Here is a 16,330-nt window from a genome sequence, read left to right as displayed (position 1 = left end):
GCTTGGTTGAATATTACTGGCAGAAATGGGCAGAGTAGTCTAGACCATCAAAGTATAGTAGTGTTTTACTCACCGATGATTAGTTGTGCGGAAATTAATTTAGATGGTGTAGTACTACTTTTCAACACACGATGGTGGTATAGAGCTTTATACATTTCGTCGAGGGAAATGACACAAACTACTTTCAAAGTAAAACACATCTGTTGCTTCATTTTTATTGTTATTATTAAAATCTTCCACATTTTGCCGTGAAAAACGCCGTTAAATGAGTGGCAGAGTAAATGTTAGTGTGTTTGTTATCATAAGTAAACGTTATATGCTGTAGTCATGTCGTGCATGCATGAAGTGATTATATTACACAAATTCAGATAGTTGACTTCAACCATGGCTCAAACAAAATGCATACGTGTATTTGCATTAACGTTTTCATTCTGTACCTTTTTTTTTTTTTTAAACTTTTGATCCCACAATATACCAACAAAAGTCGTTGAGCTAGTGGTTTTGTTGTGAAAGTCCGATGACCGGAAGCTGCGTGTCTAGTTTTCGCTAACTCCCGCTCTGCTCGTGTGACCCTCCGTGTCCTCCAACGTTCGCATTTTGACAGCCGGCTATCTGAGGATAATAACACCAAAAAGTCATGGTTTTCGAGGAGAAGATGATCACGAACGGAGAGCCCGAGGATGTTAGTAGCTTTGACATATTTAAAATAACCTTGCTAAGCCAGTAACGTTTGGTTAATTTAGCTAGCGAGCTAACACAACACGGCTAACGAAGCTGTATCATCACCAGTTTACGTTAATGGCCAGAAAACATGTTGAGGCTGATTGATGCAGCGGATTTAAAATGACATTAGTGTTCGTCGTTGGTAAAATTGTCTCTTTTAATTTGTTAAATGTGTGATTGATAACAAAACAACTGCCTGGCGGTCACGTAACGTTATGTCTGTTTCAGGAGGAGGAAGAAGAAGAGGAAGACATGGTGGTATGTTCATTGCAGATCCACACATCAGAATGAAAATACACGTTTTAATTGAATTACATTTTAATTATTCAACAGGCAAACGAGCATTTATTTTTGAATAAGCTAAAAAAAAAAAAAAAACACTTGACAAAAAGGATAAAATCAGAGGTTAAAAAAAGGACGTTATTATGTGATCAGTAATAAGTAGACACTTGGTCGTTTCAGGTCGTCTCCTTTGCCACCACCTCCCACTGGAAATGTGTCTATAAATATATGCAGCATTTTTCCTTCTCCACCTTAAACATTGTTCAAACTGTACCAGCAACCCCATTTTTTACTGGTTGGTAGACTTGTCAAAATCACACTGATTGGATGATTTGAACTTTGAAGGAAAAAAATAGGTTGTTTATAAATAGGTTGCACTCATAATACACTCATGAGTTGTATTAGATACACCGTCATGGTCATGGGGGCTGTAGTAGTTTGTGGTGATGGTGCTGCTTAGGTGATTCTAACATATTAAGTTCATCCTGGTTTATGGTGATGGCGCATCGTGAATCTACTAAATGTAGATTTTTGAGTGTCTTTTGAAAGACACTCAACAAGACACGTGCTCTGAATGCTGCATTATGTGTTTCAGGATCCCCTGGAAACATTGCGACAGAAGTGTGAGGAGACGGAGCACTGCGTTCACTTTCAGGAGCTTCTGGAGCACTGTGAGACCAGAGTGGGCTCCCGGTCTTCCACAGAGGAGGATTGCACCGAGGAGCTGATGGACTTCCTGCATGCCCGCGACCACTGCGTAAGCATAGACATTTGCTAATTATATGAAGCAGAAACACTAAGGATACATCACAAAAGGAGTCACAGTTCATGTCGAGGCATTTTGTCATTCGTTTTCAAATAGAATGAGTAATACTTCTTTTCTCAAGATAAGTTCAGTTGATCAATGCGGTTTGCAAATAATTTATACAGTAGTTGACTTATGATACAAAGTTAAATGTATCCAGAAACATGACAATAGTTGTTGTCATTGCAGAATTTTCCACAGCTTTTCCTAACTTAAAATGAACGGTGTGGTGTGGTGCCCCACCAGTTGGAAGTATATTTTGCGATAACTATTTCAAAGAAATATCTTTTTTTCTGTCAAACATTTGCAAGTATGACCTCCATGTAGGAGTAACTCGGTGATATTAAAATATTTTCTTTGCAACATAATTTTAGGCCCTTTAGTCTACTTGCACTTTATGTAGTAAAATGCATTAATTAACTTGCTCTTGTCCTCTACAGGTGTCAAACAAATTGTTCAATTCAGTGAAATGAAGTCCTCCCTAAACATTGCACAACCGGCTGAGGACATTCTTCAAATGTTATGAGAAGAATATTGTATCAACTACATCCATATGTGGATCTGCTGTATGTTGTAACTTTAAATGTTCACATTACTGTATCTGTAAGTATTTAACGAGGTAGCCTGAGTCAACATTTCATTAAAGTGGATGGCTTGAAAACCTTTCCTGGTGTCACAAGTTTACTTTTTGACCATACCAATACAAATGGTAAATATACGTTGCCATGCTGACCCTCAATAAATGGATTCTTGTAGAGATAAATGTATATGAAGTAAGTCCCATTTTCTAATAATGCCTCATCATAATGTCCTAGCCTGACCGGTGCCATCCGGATGAAACGATAACAGATTGATCTTGGTATTGTTTTGGATTCTTTTGTTTTCGTTATGTGCCTCTCACTCTTTGCTCTTAGGGTCGCAGCCAAACAACAGGTGCAAGACAGACGCTGTGTGTCTGATGACACACAGCGAGGTGGATCAGGGGGAGGGGAGAAGAGCAACTATTTCAAGAAGAATTGTTAGCTATCTGTTCACGAAACAAAACCATTTCAATAATAATGGTTGGCTATCTGTTGGCAAAACAGAATCCGCTGTGTTGCATCTTTCTGTTTTTTTCCATTCAAACATAAATGTCACCATTTGATGTACCAGATTATATCTTCAGATAATTTGCATCTGTAATCCCTTGACAAACATAACAAACATAACACAATAGCAAACAGTACGTTATAAAAGACATAATACAACACTACATGTGGTGAACACACAATACAAAGCTATAAAGCAGCACATTCAAAGTACGTTTGTAATTTTGCTCAATGGGTACAGATCTGGTTAGACTCAAATAAAAAAATGTAGATGAGTAATGAAACTAAAAACTATTCATCCCTGCCTTTTTTTTCAATGTCTTTCTTTCTACTTCCTATACACACACAGCTAAGGAATGTGGAGCCTTTCAGAATAAAACAAACATTTTTTGGGAGGTGTCATTCAGATTAAAAGGCTCCTTCAAGGCGGCGCTAGCGCCCTCTACATTGCAACTGAGGAAACGCAGTCGTCTCGGGTTTCTCCTCCGGGCTCCGGCAGTAGTTTGCTTCGCCGCTCGCGGTGAGCTCCGTTTTGAATATGTAACCAGCAAGCCGCACCCATCTGTTGACTTCATGAACCACTCATCCCGGGGATGCATTATCTAAGGACATCCCCCTTTTGGGTTTAGCCCCAGTCATCCGAAGGTTATTGAGGAGAGAGAGAGAGAGAAAGTCGAGCGAAGAACCAGAACAAGAACAAGAACAAGAACAAGAACAAGACATGGACAACGTGAAACAGTTCCTGCAGGGACTGAGGCTCGACAGCCGGACGGCGGCTCTGCTGACCGGTGCCGTGTGCAGCGCGGGTGCTCTGCTGGCGCTCGTGCAGAAGATCCACCGGCACCAGGTGGCGAAGGAGAAGATGCAGAAAGCCCGGAACCGGAGAGCCGACGGCCTGCAGCGGGCCGAGCAGGCGGTGCTGCAGTACAAGAAGTCGGTGAGCAGCTGAGACTCGACGGCTTGTTTGAAGGGAAAGTTGTCTTGTTAGTTCAGACCGACACGGGCATCAGTTTGTGGACGTCAATGTCACGTTCACGGGCTTTGGGAAATGTTAAAACTGCGCACCTTCCATTGTCTATTCTAATTGAAGGCATTTGGGGGATGAGGGAGGGAGGGGGGGGGGTATTGTTTTTACTAATTGCTCGACTAAAGAAAACAAAAAGAAAGATATAGATTAGATATGTTGTTGCTGGTTCCGATGTTTACTGTTTTTCTGTTTTCTTTAATGTCTCTTTTTGTGTTTTTTATATTGATCTTTTGCTTATTGTAAACACGTATGTAGCACAGAAACTGGCGTCAAGTTCCATGTATGTGAAAATGTACATGGCCATTAATGCTGATTCTTTAGGATGTGATAACATTTTGATATTTATATTTAATCAAGGTTATAAGTTTATTGCTTTTTTTCTCATCTGTGTAGAACCTTTAACTCATTTTGAAAGTGTGTGTGCGTGTGTGTGTGTGTGTGTGTGTGTGTGTGTGTGTGTGTGTGTGTGTGTGTGTGTGTTGGATAAGATTTTGCCCAACAAGTTGCTTTTTTTAATTTCACTTTTTACTTTTGCGTCACTTATTATAAACACCGTCTTTGTTTGAGCAGTGGACATCGACTGCACCTTTATTTCCCTAATTGTGTGTGTGTGTGTGTGTGTGTGTGTGTGTGTGTGTGTGTGTGTGTCCTCCAGCATCCAGGGATCGACTCTGCTCCCATCTTGGCGATGTCTCTGCCTGAGTTGACAAACAGCCTGCAGGAAGGCTTACTGAGCCCTGAGGACGTGTTTTACTCTTACATGGAAAAGGTCCAAAACCCAAATAACATCAATCATTCCTCACATATCGCAGAACAATCGTTTACACACATATATTTTTATAGCCTGTAGGGCAGTTTTGTGATTGAAGGTTGAATCACATAATTTAATGAATCATTAACTTTACAGAGGACATCGTGCACCAATTCCATATTTGTTTCAAATGCTCTACCAAACCAGGATTTTGAAGGAAAGATAAGATGAATAAGGCGTTGTTCATCAGGGATGAGAGCTTAGTCATCATCCTCCTGTCCTCCACCACCTCCACAGTATCCACAGGACACCCCAGCACGCTGCTGGCCTTCCTCACCAGTTTGTCAAGTCTCCTCCTGTCAGCTGCAGAGATGCTGCTGCTCCAGAGCCAGTCATACAAACTCGTCTGTGTGTTTTTTTTTGCTTCTTTTCTTCCCCACAGACTCTGGATGTAAACAAAGATCTGAACTGCTGCACAGAGATCTTGTTGGAGAGCTTTGACCAGCTGAAAACTGTTGCTTCCAAGAAGGAAGGTCTCTTGTATGGCATTCCAGTTAGCATCAAAGAAAACTACTCGATTAAGGTATTTTTTTGGGTTGTTTGTTGCCTATGTCTTTAGATTGATGGATAGCAGCAAGATAATGGAGATGGCCTTGGGAATAAGTGGACGGTGATGGGGAGGTGGCGGGGTGCACGTAACGGCAACATGAACGTACTACAAGAAGGCATTTTTAACAAGAGTCAGCAGTAAGACAATGACATTGCAGGTGTGTTGCTGTGCTATTGGATAGAAGTGACCAACCGATGAGAACAGCTGAGAATATAGTGGACCGCCCCAAACAATGAGAGCAAAGAGATTATGAGTGAGGATTTGCGATAGAGGAGTAAACGACAAGATTCATGATACGATATATGAGGCTGATGGTTAGAGTGACCATCCTGCAACCACGAGGTTCACGGTTCGATCCCTGGTCTACCCACAGTTCGCAAGTCAAAGTGTTCTTGACAAAACACAACACAAGACACCCGGTTGCTCCCGGGCGCCTCACGGCAGCGCACAGACACACACACCCACACACAAACACAGACGGCTGCTGCTGTGACTTCATGTCATGACCATACTGCAGTGCACTTTTTGTGCAACACTGCTATCATCATTTTGTGCCTTATTTTGTGCAATTCTCTGACTATATGTTGTGCCTTATTTTGTTTACCTTAAGTTCATTGTAATTCTGTGTGACTGAAGTTACGGTTGAGCTCCAACGGCATCAAGTATTATGGCAGAGGGAACACTATTTTATCCTTCGTCCATCTAAGCTTCAACTAATGAGAGGCGGTAGTAGCAGTGTGTGCACTCTGGCACTCTGGTTTATGTATTTACCTTGCCTGTGTTTACTTTACACCACCAGAATCATGACTCTTCTTGCGGCCTCATTACTCAACTGGACCAGCCTGCCGAAGAGGACAGCGTGATAGTGGAAGTTTTGAAGAGACAAGGAGCTATTCCCTTTGTGAAAACCAACCTACCCCAAGCGCTGTTAAAGTAAATGATCTCTTAAAGAAACTAACGACCAGATAACCTGTGACACAACAGCGCGCAATTAAATGTGTTGATTTTTTTTTTTTTATTCGTTAGTTACGACTGCAGTAACCCAATCTATGGGCAGACCCTGAACCCCCACAACCTCCAGAAGACCTCGGGGGGCTCGTCCGGAGGGGAGGGGGCTCTCATCGGGGGAGGAGGCTCGGTGCTCGGTTTCGGCAGTGACATCGGAGGTAGCATCCGGATCCCGGGCTCATTCTGTGGGATCTGTGGGTTTAAGCCGACACCATGTCGGCTAAGGTGGGCGTCTCCGCTCCTGTCAATTATTTGTACGGTCACTTGTGACATTTTGTGCCACCTGACGATATTTGCTTTGTTTTATATGATTTATTTCTTTGTGTCTTGTTAGTAAACGGGGCGTAAACAGTATTTATCCGGGACAGAAATCAGGTAAGAGACAGGTGTATCATCATTGGCTATATACTACGTGTGCTGTTTGCTTACCTTTTTTCTTTTTCTTTTGTTGTTGTTCCTTCTGAAATTAGTGCCGTCATGTTCCGGACCCATGGCGAGGGATGTGGACAGTCTGGTTCTGGGTATGCAGGCGTTGCTCTGTGACCACATGTTTTCTTTGGACCCCACTGTTCCACCTGTTCCTTTCAATAAGCAGGTAAGTCTACTACAAAACAAAATAAGTTGTGTGTTTTAAGGGGGATTATGCACCTGACTGTTTCCTGGAGGCTACTCGGCCAAGAAACAGTTCAGCACATAACCCTCCGTAAAATGAGAATTGTGCGTTTTTACACAGCTTAAACAGTATTACCTGTTTATTAGTGAGTTTACGAGGTGGTGGTTGGCTGATTTCTCTTGAGAGAGAAATACATTTTCTCATCTCAATCGCAGCAAGAAAGCAAATAATTTTACTTCTCCAATGTTGGGGGATAATGTTACAGCATACAATGATAATTCAGTGACACATTTATTTATTTATTTTCGCAAATTAAAGCTATAGTTCATCAGCAGTAGCAGTTCGCCCATTCCTTTACCGTAGATAAGAACTAAGCTAAAGCCCGAAGATCAATACAGAAAAGCTTCCTTTCCAAAAATATGTCCTAGTTATGTACAAAAAAATGAAACGTTGTGTTTCCACACAGATGTCACTGATCTGAATGTCTTGTCCTCAGATATACCAGAGCTCCAAACCTCTCAGGATCGGTTACCAAGAAAACGACGGCTACACACAACCGACTCCAAGCATGACCCGAAGCGTCAGAGAGGTCAAAGCTCTGTTGGAGCAGGCAGGCCACACCGTAAGAGAGAGAGACAGAGACACACACGCATATATTTTATGATCTCCGGCTACATAAAATATGTGACATAAACTTTTGTGTGTCAATACAGTTACTTGTTTCCCTCTCTGCCATTTGTGCCTGTAGTTGGTGCCCTACAGTCCTCTGAAGATCCAGTACGCTATGTATGAACTTATTCTAAAGGGTGTCCTAGCAGACGGATGCGCCAGCCTGATTCAAAAACTGTGAGTTGGAGTTTCAGATGGCAGTTATTTATCAGCGTCATCCTCGTTAATTACCTCAATTAAGTCATTTAAAACATACTTGCGTTCAACAATGGGGAAGGAACCTCTAAGTGGTCTTGCTGTCATCAGCATCACTGGTGAAGTGGTTCAGAAGCTGTCATATGATGACCTAATTAGTGATTTTGCGGCGAAGAAATGCAGACGTGTGCCTCTATAGAGCCTCCCAAAACTGGTGGAAATGCTTGATCCATACAGAATAGTATTATGGCTACCTTTTCCTCGACTCCCCGTTCAAAGGCTTTAATAAATGTTTTGTAGTGCAGAGGGTCCCCTTCGAATAGGGGAATAGCTCGTGGTAGCAGAGATGATGAATGCTGCTGGTGCACCAGCGCGGCCGTTATTTCATTTTGCCTGCGCATGACGCCAAGTATGTCTCCAGACGGAGTTTGACTGATTCGATGGTGGCTGGTGGAATGCCTTTCTTTGTCCTTTTAACTGAGAAGCTGTTAGTTGACGCTAAAAAAAGATGCTTTCCCGATATGTGGTTTTCCTGCTGTTGTTCATTGGGACTGCGTTGTGGTTGTGAAGTAGGGTTGACCCATTGCTTCGTTTCCTTTGGTCGCACATCCGTTGACCGAAGTTTATCACGTGGCAATTGCCGTTTTGTCATGTCGGCTTGCTTCCTTTCTTTCCCTTCCGGCCTTTACTCCTTTGCCATAGGATTTAAGATGTTGATTTTTTTTTTTTCTTCCTTTTTTCCCCATTCGAAATAGGTAGCCATGCCATCTAAGGGTCCTCGCGAATAACTTTTCAGATTAGAGGCCTGAAATACCGCCGACATAGCGGTGTCAGCATAGCTCGGTGTCCAAATTAAGCTGCTCTCTTTTCCTCCTCAGCTGTTGCTCCTGCTCCTCCAAAGCATGGCGTTCCTTTAACATTGCCGTGCGAATGATCAGTGCGGCTCTATTTGCCTCCATCGTTATCCTCGCGAATGAGGTGGAACTGGATTTACCACATCTGCTACTCCGATGACTTGAGTAGTTACTAGCTATTTGACACTGTCCTGCGGATTAATACAATCCTCCCCATTTTCACACACATTCCCTGCATTGAATGAAACCCACCTGCTTGTATCGGCAACACATTCATCATTGAACAGTATTCGTGCTTTAAATTAAGTTTCATGTTTTTCCCTTTCCTCGCATGGTAACAAGTAGCAACCCCAACAAACAGTTGGATGCCCTTTGCTTCCTTCCATCCTCAATTAACTCTCTAGGAACACCTTGTACCTGGGTTTTATCACCCTCAGCCATAAAACAGTGTATCTCTTTTCTTTTGGCGGTTGCTTTCGTTGACTAATTTCGTTTCTAATTGCGGTGAGCTTAACGACCTGTTTTTGCATTTGTGTTCCAACACAGCGCCGCACACTTTCCCACTATGTGCACACAATGTACATGTCCGTTACCAGCGTCGCACTACATGTACCTCATTGCATGGGCTGCCGAAGCTTCGTCCCCCAAACGGCTGTCCCGACGGCTTCGTCCTCCAGAGGGCGCCTCCGACAGCTCTCCTTGTCCTTGGAAGTTTCCAAACAAAGTTGCCTCTGGGATGAAGGTTTTTGACTAGTGTTAAAGGAGCCCGTCCTCCACTGGGCCACTGAGGTGTCCCTCCCTCCGGTTTGGTTAGGCTGACGCACTACTGTTCTGCCTCGATCACGTTCGCTTGCTTAGTTGAAGGAACTACGAACAGGTGGTGCGGTACCACATACTTTTATTGTCGTTTTGCCCTCCTACAACACAATCTAGTCAATTGGTGTCCACCATTGATCTAATGCCGCTTCAGCCAGTGCAGTGCTTGTGAAGCGGTCAAAAAGCTGTGCCCTTTCCCGGGTCTGACGCCGGCTGTCAATCTTGTTCTAATGACCTATCTAGAGAACAGAACAGCGCCACCCAGTGTACATATCCAGTAATGATGTGCTCCTATTTCGCTCCTGCAGACAGTAAAAACATCTTAAATCTTGAAATAAGTGCGACAAGGCAATCATGTGACCATTGCGAGAGACCTTGTGAAGCTGTGGAAACGCATAGTTTATTAAATGTATGCAACATTTCCAATATTTCATCTCCAGCATGACACACTTTGAGTGAAATGTTTTGACCATATTATAATCCTTTTGAACAGATTGTTCTGTTGTGTGCCAATGATCCCTTATTGTATCTGTTATAGGGAGGGTAACTCTCTGGACCCTTGTCTCAGACCACAGTTCATACCGTACTATTTCCCTACGTGGTTGAAGAAAACCCTCTCATTCCTCCTCAAGCCCCTGGTGAGTTCCCTCCTTCTGTGGCAGACGTGCATAAATACAGACTAAATAAAAAAAAGGAGTTCTTCCTCAGTGAGTCCGGTTTTGGTTTGAATACGTCCATGCAGCTCTTTTTAGAAAACAGTTACTGTGATTGAACACTTGGACTGTGTTTTAATGTCTTTCTTGTTTTTTGACAGTCTCCTCGTGGCTCTGACAGCTTCAGTTCCATCTGTGGAGTTGGGTGAGGAAGTTGTTCTGACATTTTCCACTTCACATTGCCCACACACATTGCATCTAATACACAAACCTCCACTGATTCTTTCTCTGCCTTTTTTTTGTTTTTAGATCTGTTCAGGCTCTGTGGCAGCAGCACAGCGCTGTCGAGGTACTGGTCGTAGTCAGCTCATGATGCTTGTGCATGAATGAAGGAGTGCATACATTGGGGACATTGAATTATCTTGTATTTTCACAAGGAATACATTCACGAAACCATATCAGAGTGGAGAAGACTCAACATAGACGTGCTGTTGTGCCCCATGATCGGACCAGCCTACAACTTCTACTACTGCAGCAAGTTAACAAGTAAGTCATTTCCGTGTGTGTGTGTGTGTGTGTGTCCTTTTTCTATATTATTTTTATTAAGAGATGTTCTATCTTTGCTGATGGTTTCTGTAAATCATGGATGGCTATTATTAGCATAGAAACTGAACTGTTGTAGCCAAAATAGCTCTGGATTGATCTACTGTTGTGGCGAAATGACGAGGACAGACGTTGATTTGGAGTTGCAACCCAGCGGGAAGTGTTATAACTTCAAGGCATGTTCAACAAGACCACAGTTTAAACTTTCAGCATGAGCTTCGTAGGGTAATCCAGCCCTCCCAGATCACTTTCCATCAATCAGACCAATCGGTTGAAACACAAACAAAGCTCATCAGGCTTTCCAAGTATGGTATGTTCTTCTGCTGTGGCCTACGGTAATGCTCAAAATAACCTTTGACAGAACACACAGTTCTTGCACGGGAAATGTGTTTACTTGACCCAGCTTTCATGTCATTAACTTCCTAATTTTCTAAGTAACTATTTTTTTATAAAACCTGAAGTGTTCAACATAAGTTGTCCTTGTGATTCCAAATGTAAGGTGTCCAAACTATGTTACATGATGATTTTCTCCAACACTACCTGGATGATACTCATGTTTTCTGTATCAAACCCACTGAATGATTGGCTGCTATTCTCTGTGCTTCCAGGTGTTCTTTCTCACACCGGGATTTTCAATCTCCTCACCTTTCCCGCGGGCGTCGTTCCTGTTTCCACGGTGACGGCAGAGGATGAGGAGGAACTCAGGCACTATAAGGGCAATTTTAACGACTTCTGGGACAAGCTGTTAAAAAAGGTAAGAAACACCTGTCAGGGAGAGATTGCTGAAACCAAATGATATGATACGGGAGTTGGTATAATGCAGCCCGAAAAAATCACTGAAACCTATAGCTTTTCTTTTTCTGGAAGCTGTCATGTGTTTTAAACAGAGAGACTTTGAGCTACATTTTCTCAGTCCCCTCACCCCCTCACCCACTTAAACCCTAACCAGCGAATGGCACTGTCTGGAGCCTGTGTTTGGTTTGTCCATTCTGGACTACTGGATTCAATTTCTGCCAATAAATCCCACTAGATGTTACACACTGTTCCCGTTGCCCCACGTTCTTGAGCCTAGCGCGTTTCCACTTGTGTACTTTGTTTGTTTAACGACTGCCGATTGCGCCTACTCATACAGCAAACACTTTGTAAAGATTCAACGACGCGATGACAACAACTTGTGATTTAAATTTTTATGCTTCTTTAAAGTAAAGTAGAGCTTACGACTCTCATTTATTCCTCGGCAATTATAAACTCTAAATTGTTTTCCAATGCGGTGAATGACTGCCAAAAACAACTTCAGATATTCCATTATGAAATTATAACAGTAGATTGCTGCTATTCGTAACTCTGTTTGTATCACATGCCACCCTTGTGGCCCCTGAACTTCTGAACCTCTGGCTGTTCAGACGTCCATCTTCTAGCTGTAGTTCCACAGCTGGTCAGTAGATGGAGCCAGAGCACTGTGGTGCTGGTGCTTTGCTGACTGTTGACTGACTGGATGTTTGTGTTGAAGGCTGTCGCTGGAGGCGAGGGTCTGCCCATGGCGGTGCAGTGTGTCGCCCTGCCGTGGCAGGATGAGCTCTGCCTGCGCTTCATGAAGGAGGTGGAACAACTGGTCAAACAGAGCAGAAAGTAAAGCCTGGAGGCCTCAGGTGGGAATGCTCCCTTCAGGGGCTGCAGGATGAATTGGCTGTAAGCACTCTCTGTAAATGTGAAAGCACAAACAACTGTCTCAAGGAGAAAATACATGCAATACCTGTTAAGGGCATTAAAATCAACTAGAATGTGTGTTAAATTTAACACAACTTATGATTGCTTTATTATCATTCATTCATTCTTTGTTTAATTATGTCATTAACACACATCAATTAACATATCATTTTATTTGTATTGTACATAAGACATAAACTTAGGCATTTAAATTATCATGTTTGTTTTTAAAATTAGGAGGCTAACTGACATTGCCATGATTAGATTATCATTGTGTTTTTTTTTTTTTGTTGTTTTCGTGAAAATCAGCATCCTGCTTGTACTTTGGAAGGTATGAAATGTCCTTCCAAAGTCATTTAATATTTTATGCAGCATAGCGTGAACAGACATTACATGTTTTAGAAGAAATTTTATTCACATCACCATTTGCAAGTAAGTTCTGAAAATAATGTTAAAAAAGGGGATTTACAGGATTTTTATAGAGCTTTTCTTAATACTTAAAGACACTTTATATTACCAGGATAATCTAACTTTCATACACCATAGTATACGTGAGCAATTTTATGGTTAGGTGTCTTGCTCAAGGACACATCGATGGAGGTTAGCGGGGCCGGGAAGCGAACCGCCGATCCTCTGGTTGAAGGACAACCCCCTGCTCACCACTACGCCTCGGTCACCCACAGTCTTATAAAATAATGATTGTCTCTGTGATGTGATGACCAAGAATGAAATAAAGAAACTGATTTATCAGAGGAGCCGCTGCTGCTATTCATTTCCACAAGACAAAGGTGGAAATCACTTTTCAGGAGTTGGTACAAGTCGCCGCGTCGTGATCGCGCTTCATCAGGACGCCCTTTCTGTACAGCTTTTAAAAACCTGCTGAAATAACATGTTGAATATTTACAGAACTGACTTTATGAAGTGCGATGCACCTTCATGGCATCCATCCGGTAGCTGTCAGGGCACACGATCTCTTTCTTTACCTTCTTTATCTTCCTCCTCCTCCTCTCCCTCTTCATCTCTGTGCCAGAGATGAGCGCAGATCATTTTCATTCCTATTGTGAGTGATTGTTGCACTGATGCCTTAACAGGAAACCGAAAAGAGATAAAGGTGGCTAATGACACATGGCGCCTCCATCTACAAGGCCAGCGCACCATGTCGTCATATTGTGATTACCCCGCGCTATTGTAAATATGTGTTTCTGTTGGGTTTACATAAATTTACATACGTTTTAAAACTCTCCTGGGATGGGAAACCATTAGGGACAATGTTAGTGTTTTCCATTACAATCGCCCACGTTTGCGCTGCTGTCTCATTGAATGGAAATGGCCGTGTGCGTGCGGTAGAGGAAGGAGGGCACATTAGACGAGGAGGGGAGCTGGAATTGAGAGGTTGTTCTTAGCATTATCTGTGGCACATAGAGAGGGAGAGTGTGTGGCTCTCGCTGTGCCACTCAGTCAGGGAGCATTAAGCCTTAAGAGGCAGTGAAGAGACTCAGGTCTTCAGAGGGAACTTGACATTGTTCATAAATCCCTCAGGAGCTGAGACAGAAGCAGTGACAAATGCGCACACACACACACACACACATGCGCAAAGTCGGTCTTTAAATTGCCCCATTCAATACGTTTGCCAATTACAATATTGGCTGTCATGTGCATTACATCACACATCAAAATCAATTTAAATGTTATTAATATACAGTAGCACTTACAAAACATCAGAGGATCAAAGCACAAGTGCAAAAGACTCAGTTTGCCAAGTTCAATGACTATATTTAAAATCAATGGTGACTATATTTATTATATTTATAATCAATGGTGACTATCTAAACTCTGATTTTTCCACTTATTCCTCATATATTATTTCAGATACATGATACCAGCGTAAAACTCATTCAATCCCGTGACTTTAAACGTCTAAAAGATGTCAGGTTGTTATAAATGGTTCTCATATTGTGCTTGCTGGAACATTTCACCAGCAGAAGACAGTATTGATAAGGGATCATTCACTGGTGATGAAGGGGAAAGTACTGTATATTTGTGTGTGTGTGTATACACACCTGTCACATAATAGATCCAAAATGATGTTTTGATATCTGCTTGATTTTTTTTTTTTACTGGAGGCATTATGGTTTCAAATCCATTGCTTTTAGCGTGACGTTCAGTAAGTTGCAACAATAGAACTACAGACCAAAGCACTCTTTGTAGTTGTAGTCGCATCAAACTCTTCAGAATTTATGAAGCCGTGCTACAGCGAACCAAAGTGTTTAAAGTTACATTAACGATGTCAACATTAAATAACTCGTCTCCTTGTAATATGAAAGCGACGCTACTGGACTGTTGACCCCACCTAGAATCAACACCCAATTATTCAAACCTTTACAACTCTAAGCTCCAGGTTGGTATGCTCGACTAAAATGTCTCGCTGCTTTTCTTTTTACCCTTCACTGATGTTATGTGACAAGAAGTTGTATTAGTATCATCATTATCTGACAGAAAACTTTGTGTATTTCATGATGTAGTCATGTTGCTGAAAATGTGAATATAAGCTCAGAAAGTGTATATACAATGTAATGAAAGCGTTTGGGAAGTTTGATGCAAAGGGCACATGACCGAAGCTCAGCCTGTTGTAATCATACCGCAGGAGCACCCAACAGCCCTGTCAGGCCGAGGTGCTCTTCTCATGTAACGTCTCATTGATAAGAGCAGCAAACACCTCATTTACAGGAACCTTAGGCTATGAGATCAGGTACTTTAAAAGCCATCCAAACACATTCAGACTCTGCCTGTGTGCCAGCAAATAAAACACCTTGATATCGCCCCAACTAAACTAGGATGATTCTGTCTTAATGTCCCATTTCAGGGACCAAGGAGTCCATAGTCTTTATGGCGCCGCAGAAATGCCGGTAGTAATGTTCGACACAGCTGGGCTCCTGCCTTTTTCCGATGATCAAAGTGACAAGTTCAGCCTGCAACCGGAGCCACTTACAGGAGACATCAAGAAGCAGCAAGATTGGCAGCTTTCAGGTCTTTGGTCCATTTCATCAGCCATTACTATACTAGCAGAGGCGACGTGCTGTGGAGGACTAGTAGGAGGAGGGGAAGGCAGATTAACAGACAGCTGATACAGGTGTATAGGCGGTATCAAACAGCAGCTCTGTCAATACAGCAGGCTCCAAATTTCTACAGAAGACGCTGGGATCCCCAAAGTATGCCCACCGATTTCACTATGACGGGATTAACTTGGAGCTCCGTATGATTTTCGCAGATTCTGTGACTCAACAATTCGGTGATCCACGTTCTATCGGCTTTAAAGGCCCCTATCCCAAGTTTCAAAAGCTTACCCTTCGGACAAGGGACACTCTTTTTCTCCCATGCGGTTCCGCTTCCCCCCCTTTTTGCTGCATTCAGTTGTTCATCAACCCCCGCGTCCTCGCCAGCTCTCCCTTCCTCCCTTCCCTTGCACATCTGCTAGGTTTGAGTTTTCCTTTCTTCCCTCCAGCGCCGTGCTTGGCCCAAGGCCCTTATAGCCAAATTGGTTTACATTGGAGAGATAAATGCTCTGCAAATGCGCTTAAACACGTACAGTAAAAAATGCAGACAGTGCGTGTCAGGATTATCACCCAAGTCAGGGGGAGAAAGGAGAACGTCTCTGTAGCACAAAGCTGGGGAGCCAGAGTGAAGCCTGCAGATATAGTCCGTCTCATCCACTTCTCAGGAGAAAGAGAGGAGGATTTAGCATTTGCATGCTAGTCTGTAATTCCTGGAATTATATAACTTGTCGCCAACAATCAAACTCCTGTGGTATTGTGAAAGTATTGTTTCACATGGTTAGCAAAGTGTGGAGTTACACTCTTGGGGGAAGGGGCTTTGGTGCACGCAACATGGAGACAGTTGGTCCAAGATGCACTGCAGAGACCACCCCA

General features: G+C 42.7%; 2 protein-coding genes across 2 annotated transcripts; both read left to right on the top strand.

Moving 5' to 3' along the window:
* Positions 1 to 527: 527 nt before the first annotated feature.
* uqcrh (ubiquinol-cytochrome c reductase hinge protein) lies at positions 528 to 2,475 on the top strand. Its single transcript, XM_068591424.1, has 4 exons — positions 528 to 682; positions 952 to 981; positions 1,601 to 1,762; positions 2,251 to 2,475. Exons 1-4 carry the CDS (start codon positions 638 to 640, stop codon positions 2,281 to 2,283), a joined length of 270 nt encoding a protein of 89 aa, XP_068447525.1. The 5' UTR covers positions 528 to 637; the 3' UTR covers positions 2,284 to 2,475.
* Positions 2,476 to 3,420: 945 nt separating this feature from the next.
* On the top strand, positions 3,421 to 13,122 carry faah (fatty acid amide hydrolase). The gene is made up of 15 exons (XM_068591481.1): positions 3,421 to 3,835; positions 4,581 to 4,694; positions 5,119 to 5,259; positions 6,086 to 6,219; positions 6,313 to 6,519; positions 6,629 to 6,669; positions 6,765 to 6,889; positions 7,404 to 7,529; positions 7,656 to 7,753; positions 9,980 to 10,079; positions 10,256 to 10,299; positions 10,404 to 10,443; positions 10,532 to 10,640; positions 11,306 to 11,451; positions 12,208 to 13,122. The coding sequence occupies exons 1-15, from the start codon at positions 3,620 to 3,622 to the stop codon at positions 12,328 to 12,330; spliced, it is 1,764 nt and encodes a 587-aa protein (XP_068447582.1). The 5' UTR covers positions 3,421 to 3,619; the 3' UTR covers positions 12,331 to 13,122.
* The last annotated feature ends 3,208 nt before the right edge of the window (positions 13,123 to 16,330 follow it).

This window comes from Clinocottus analis, unplaced genomic scaffold (assembly GCF_023055335.1).
Source record: "Clinocottus analis isolate CAN_PGR_092001 unplaced genomic scaffold, fCliAna1.0.p SCAF_25, whole genome shotgun sequence".
Lineage (NCBI taxonomy): Eukaryota > Metazoa > Chordata > Actinopteri > Perciformes > Cottidae > Clinocottus > Clinocottus analis.
The sequence above is the reverse complement of the archived record's forward strand: the minus strand, read 5'-3'. Positions and strand labels throughout refer to the sequence as shown.

Excerpts from the sequence above, each read along its gene's own strand:
- uqcrh (XM_068591424.1), top strand. The coding sequence starts at position 638 with ATGGTTTTCGAGGAGAAGATGATCACGAACGGAGAGCCCGAGGAT. Across the intron at positions 982-1,600 it reads AAGAAGAGGAAGACATGGTG|GATCCCCTGGAAACATTGCG; the intron begins GTATGTTCATTG and ends TATGTGTTTCAG. Across the intron at positions 1,763-2,250 it reads TGCATGCCCGCGACCACTGC|GTGTCAAACAAATTGTTCAA; the intron begins GTAAGCATAGAC and ends TGTCCTCTACAG.
- faah (XM_068591481.1), top strand. The coding sequence starts at position 3,620 with ATGGACAACGTGAAACAGTTCCTGCAGGGACTGAGGCTCGACAGCCGG. Across the intron at positions 6,220-6,312 it reads CTACCCCAAGCGCTGTTAAA|TTACGACTGCAGTAACCCAA; the intron begins GTAAATGATCTC and ends TTTATTCGTTAG. Across the intron at positions 10,641-11,305 it reads CTACTGCAGCAAGTTAACAA|GTGTTCTTTCTCACACCGGG; the intron begins GTAAGTCATTTC and ends CTGTGCTTCCAG.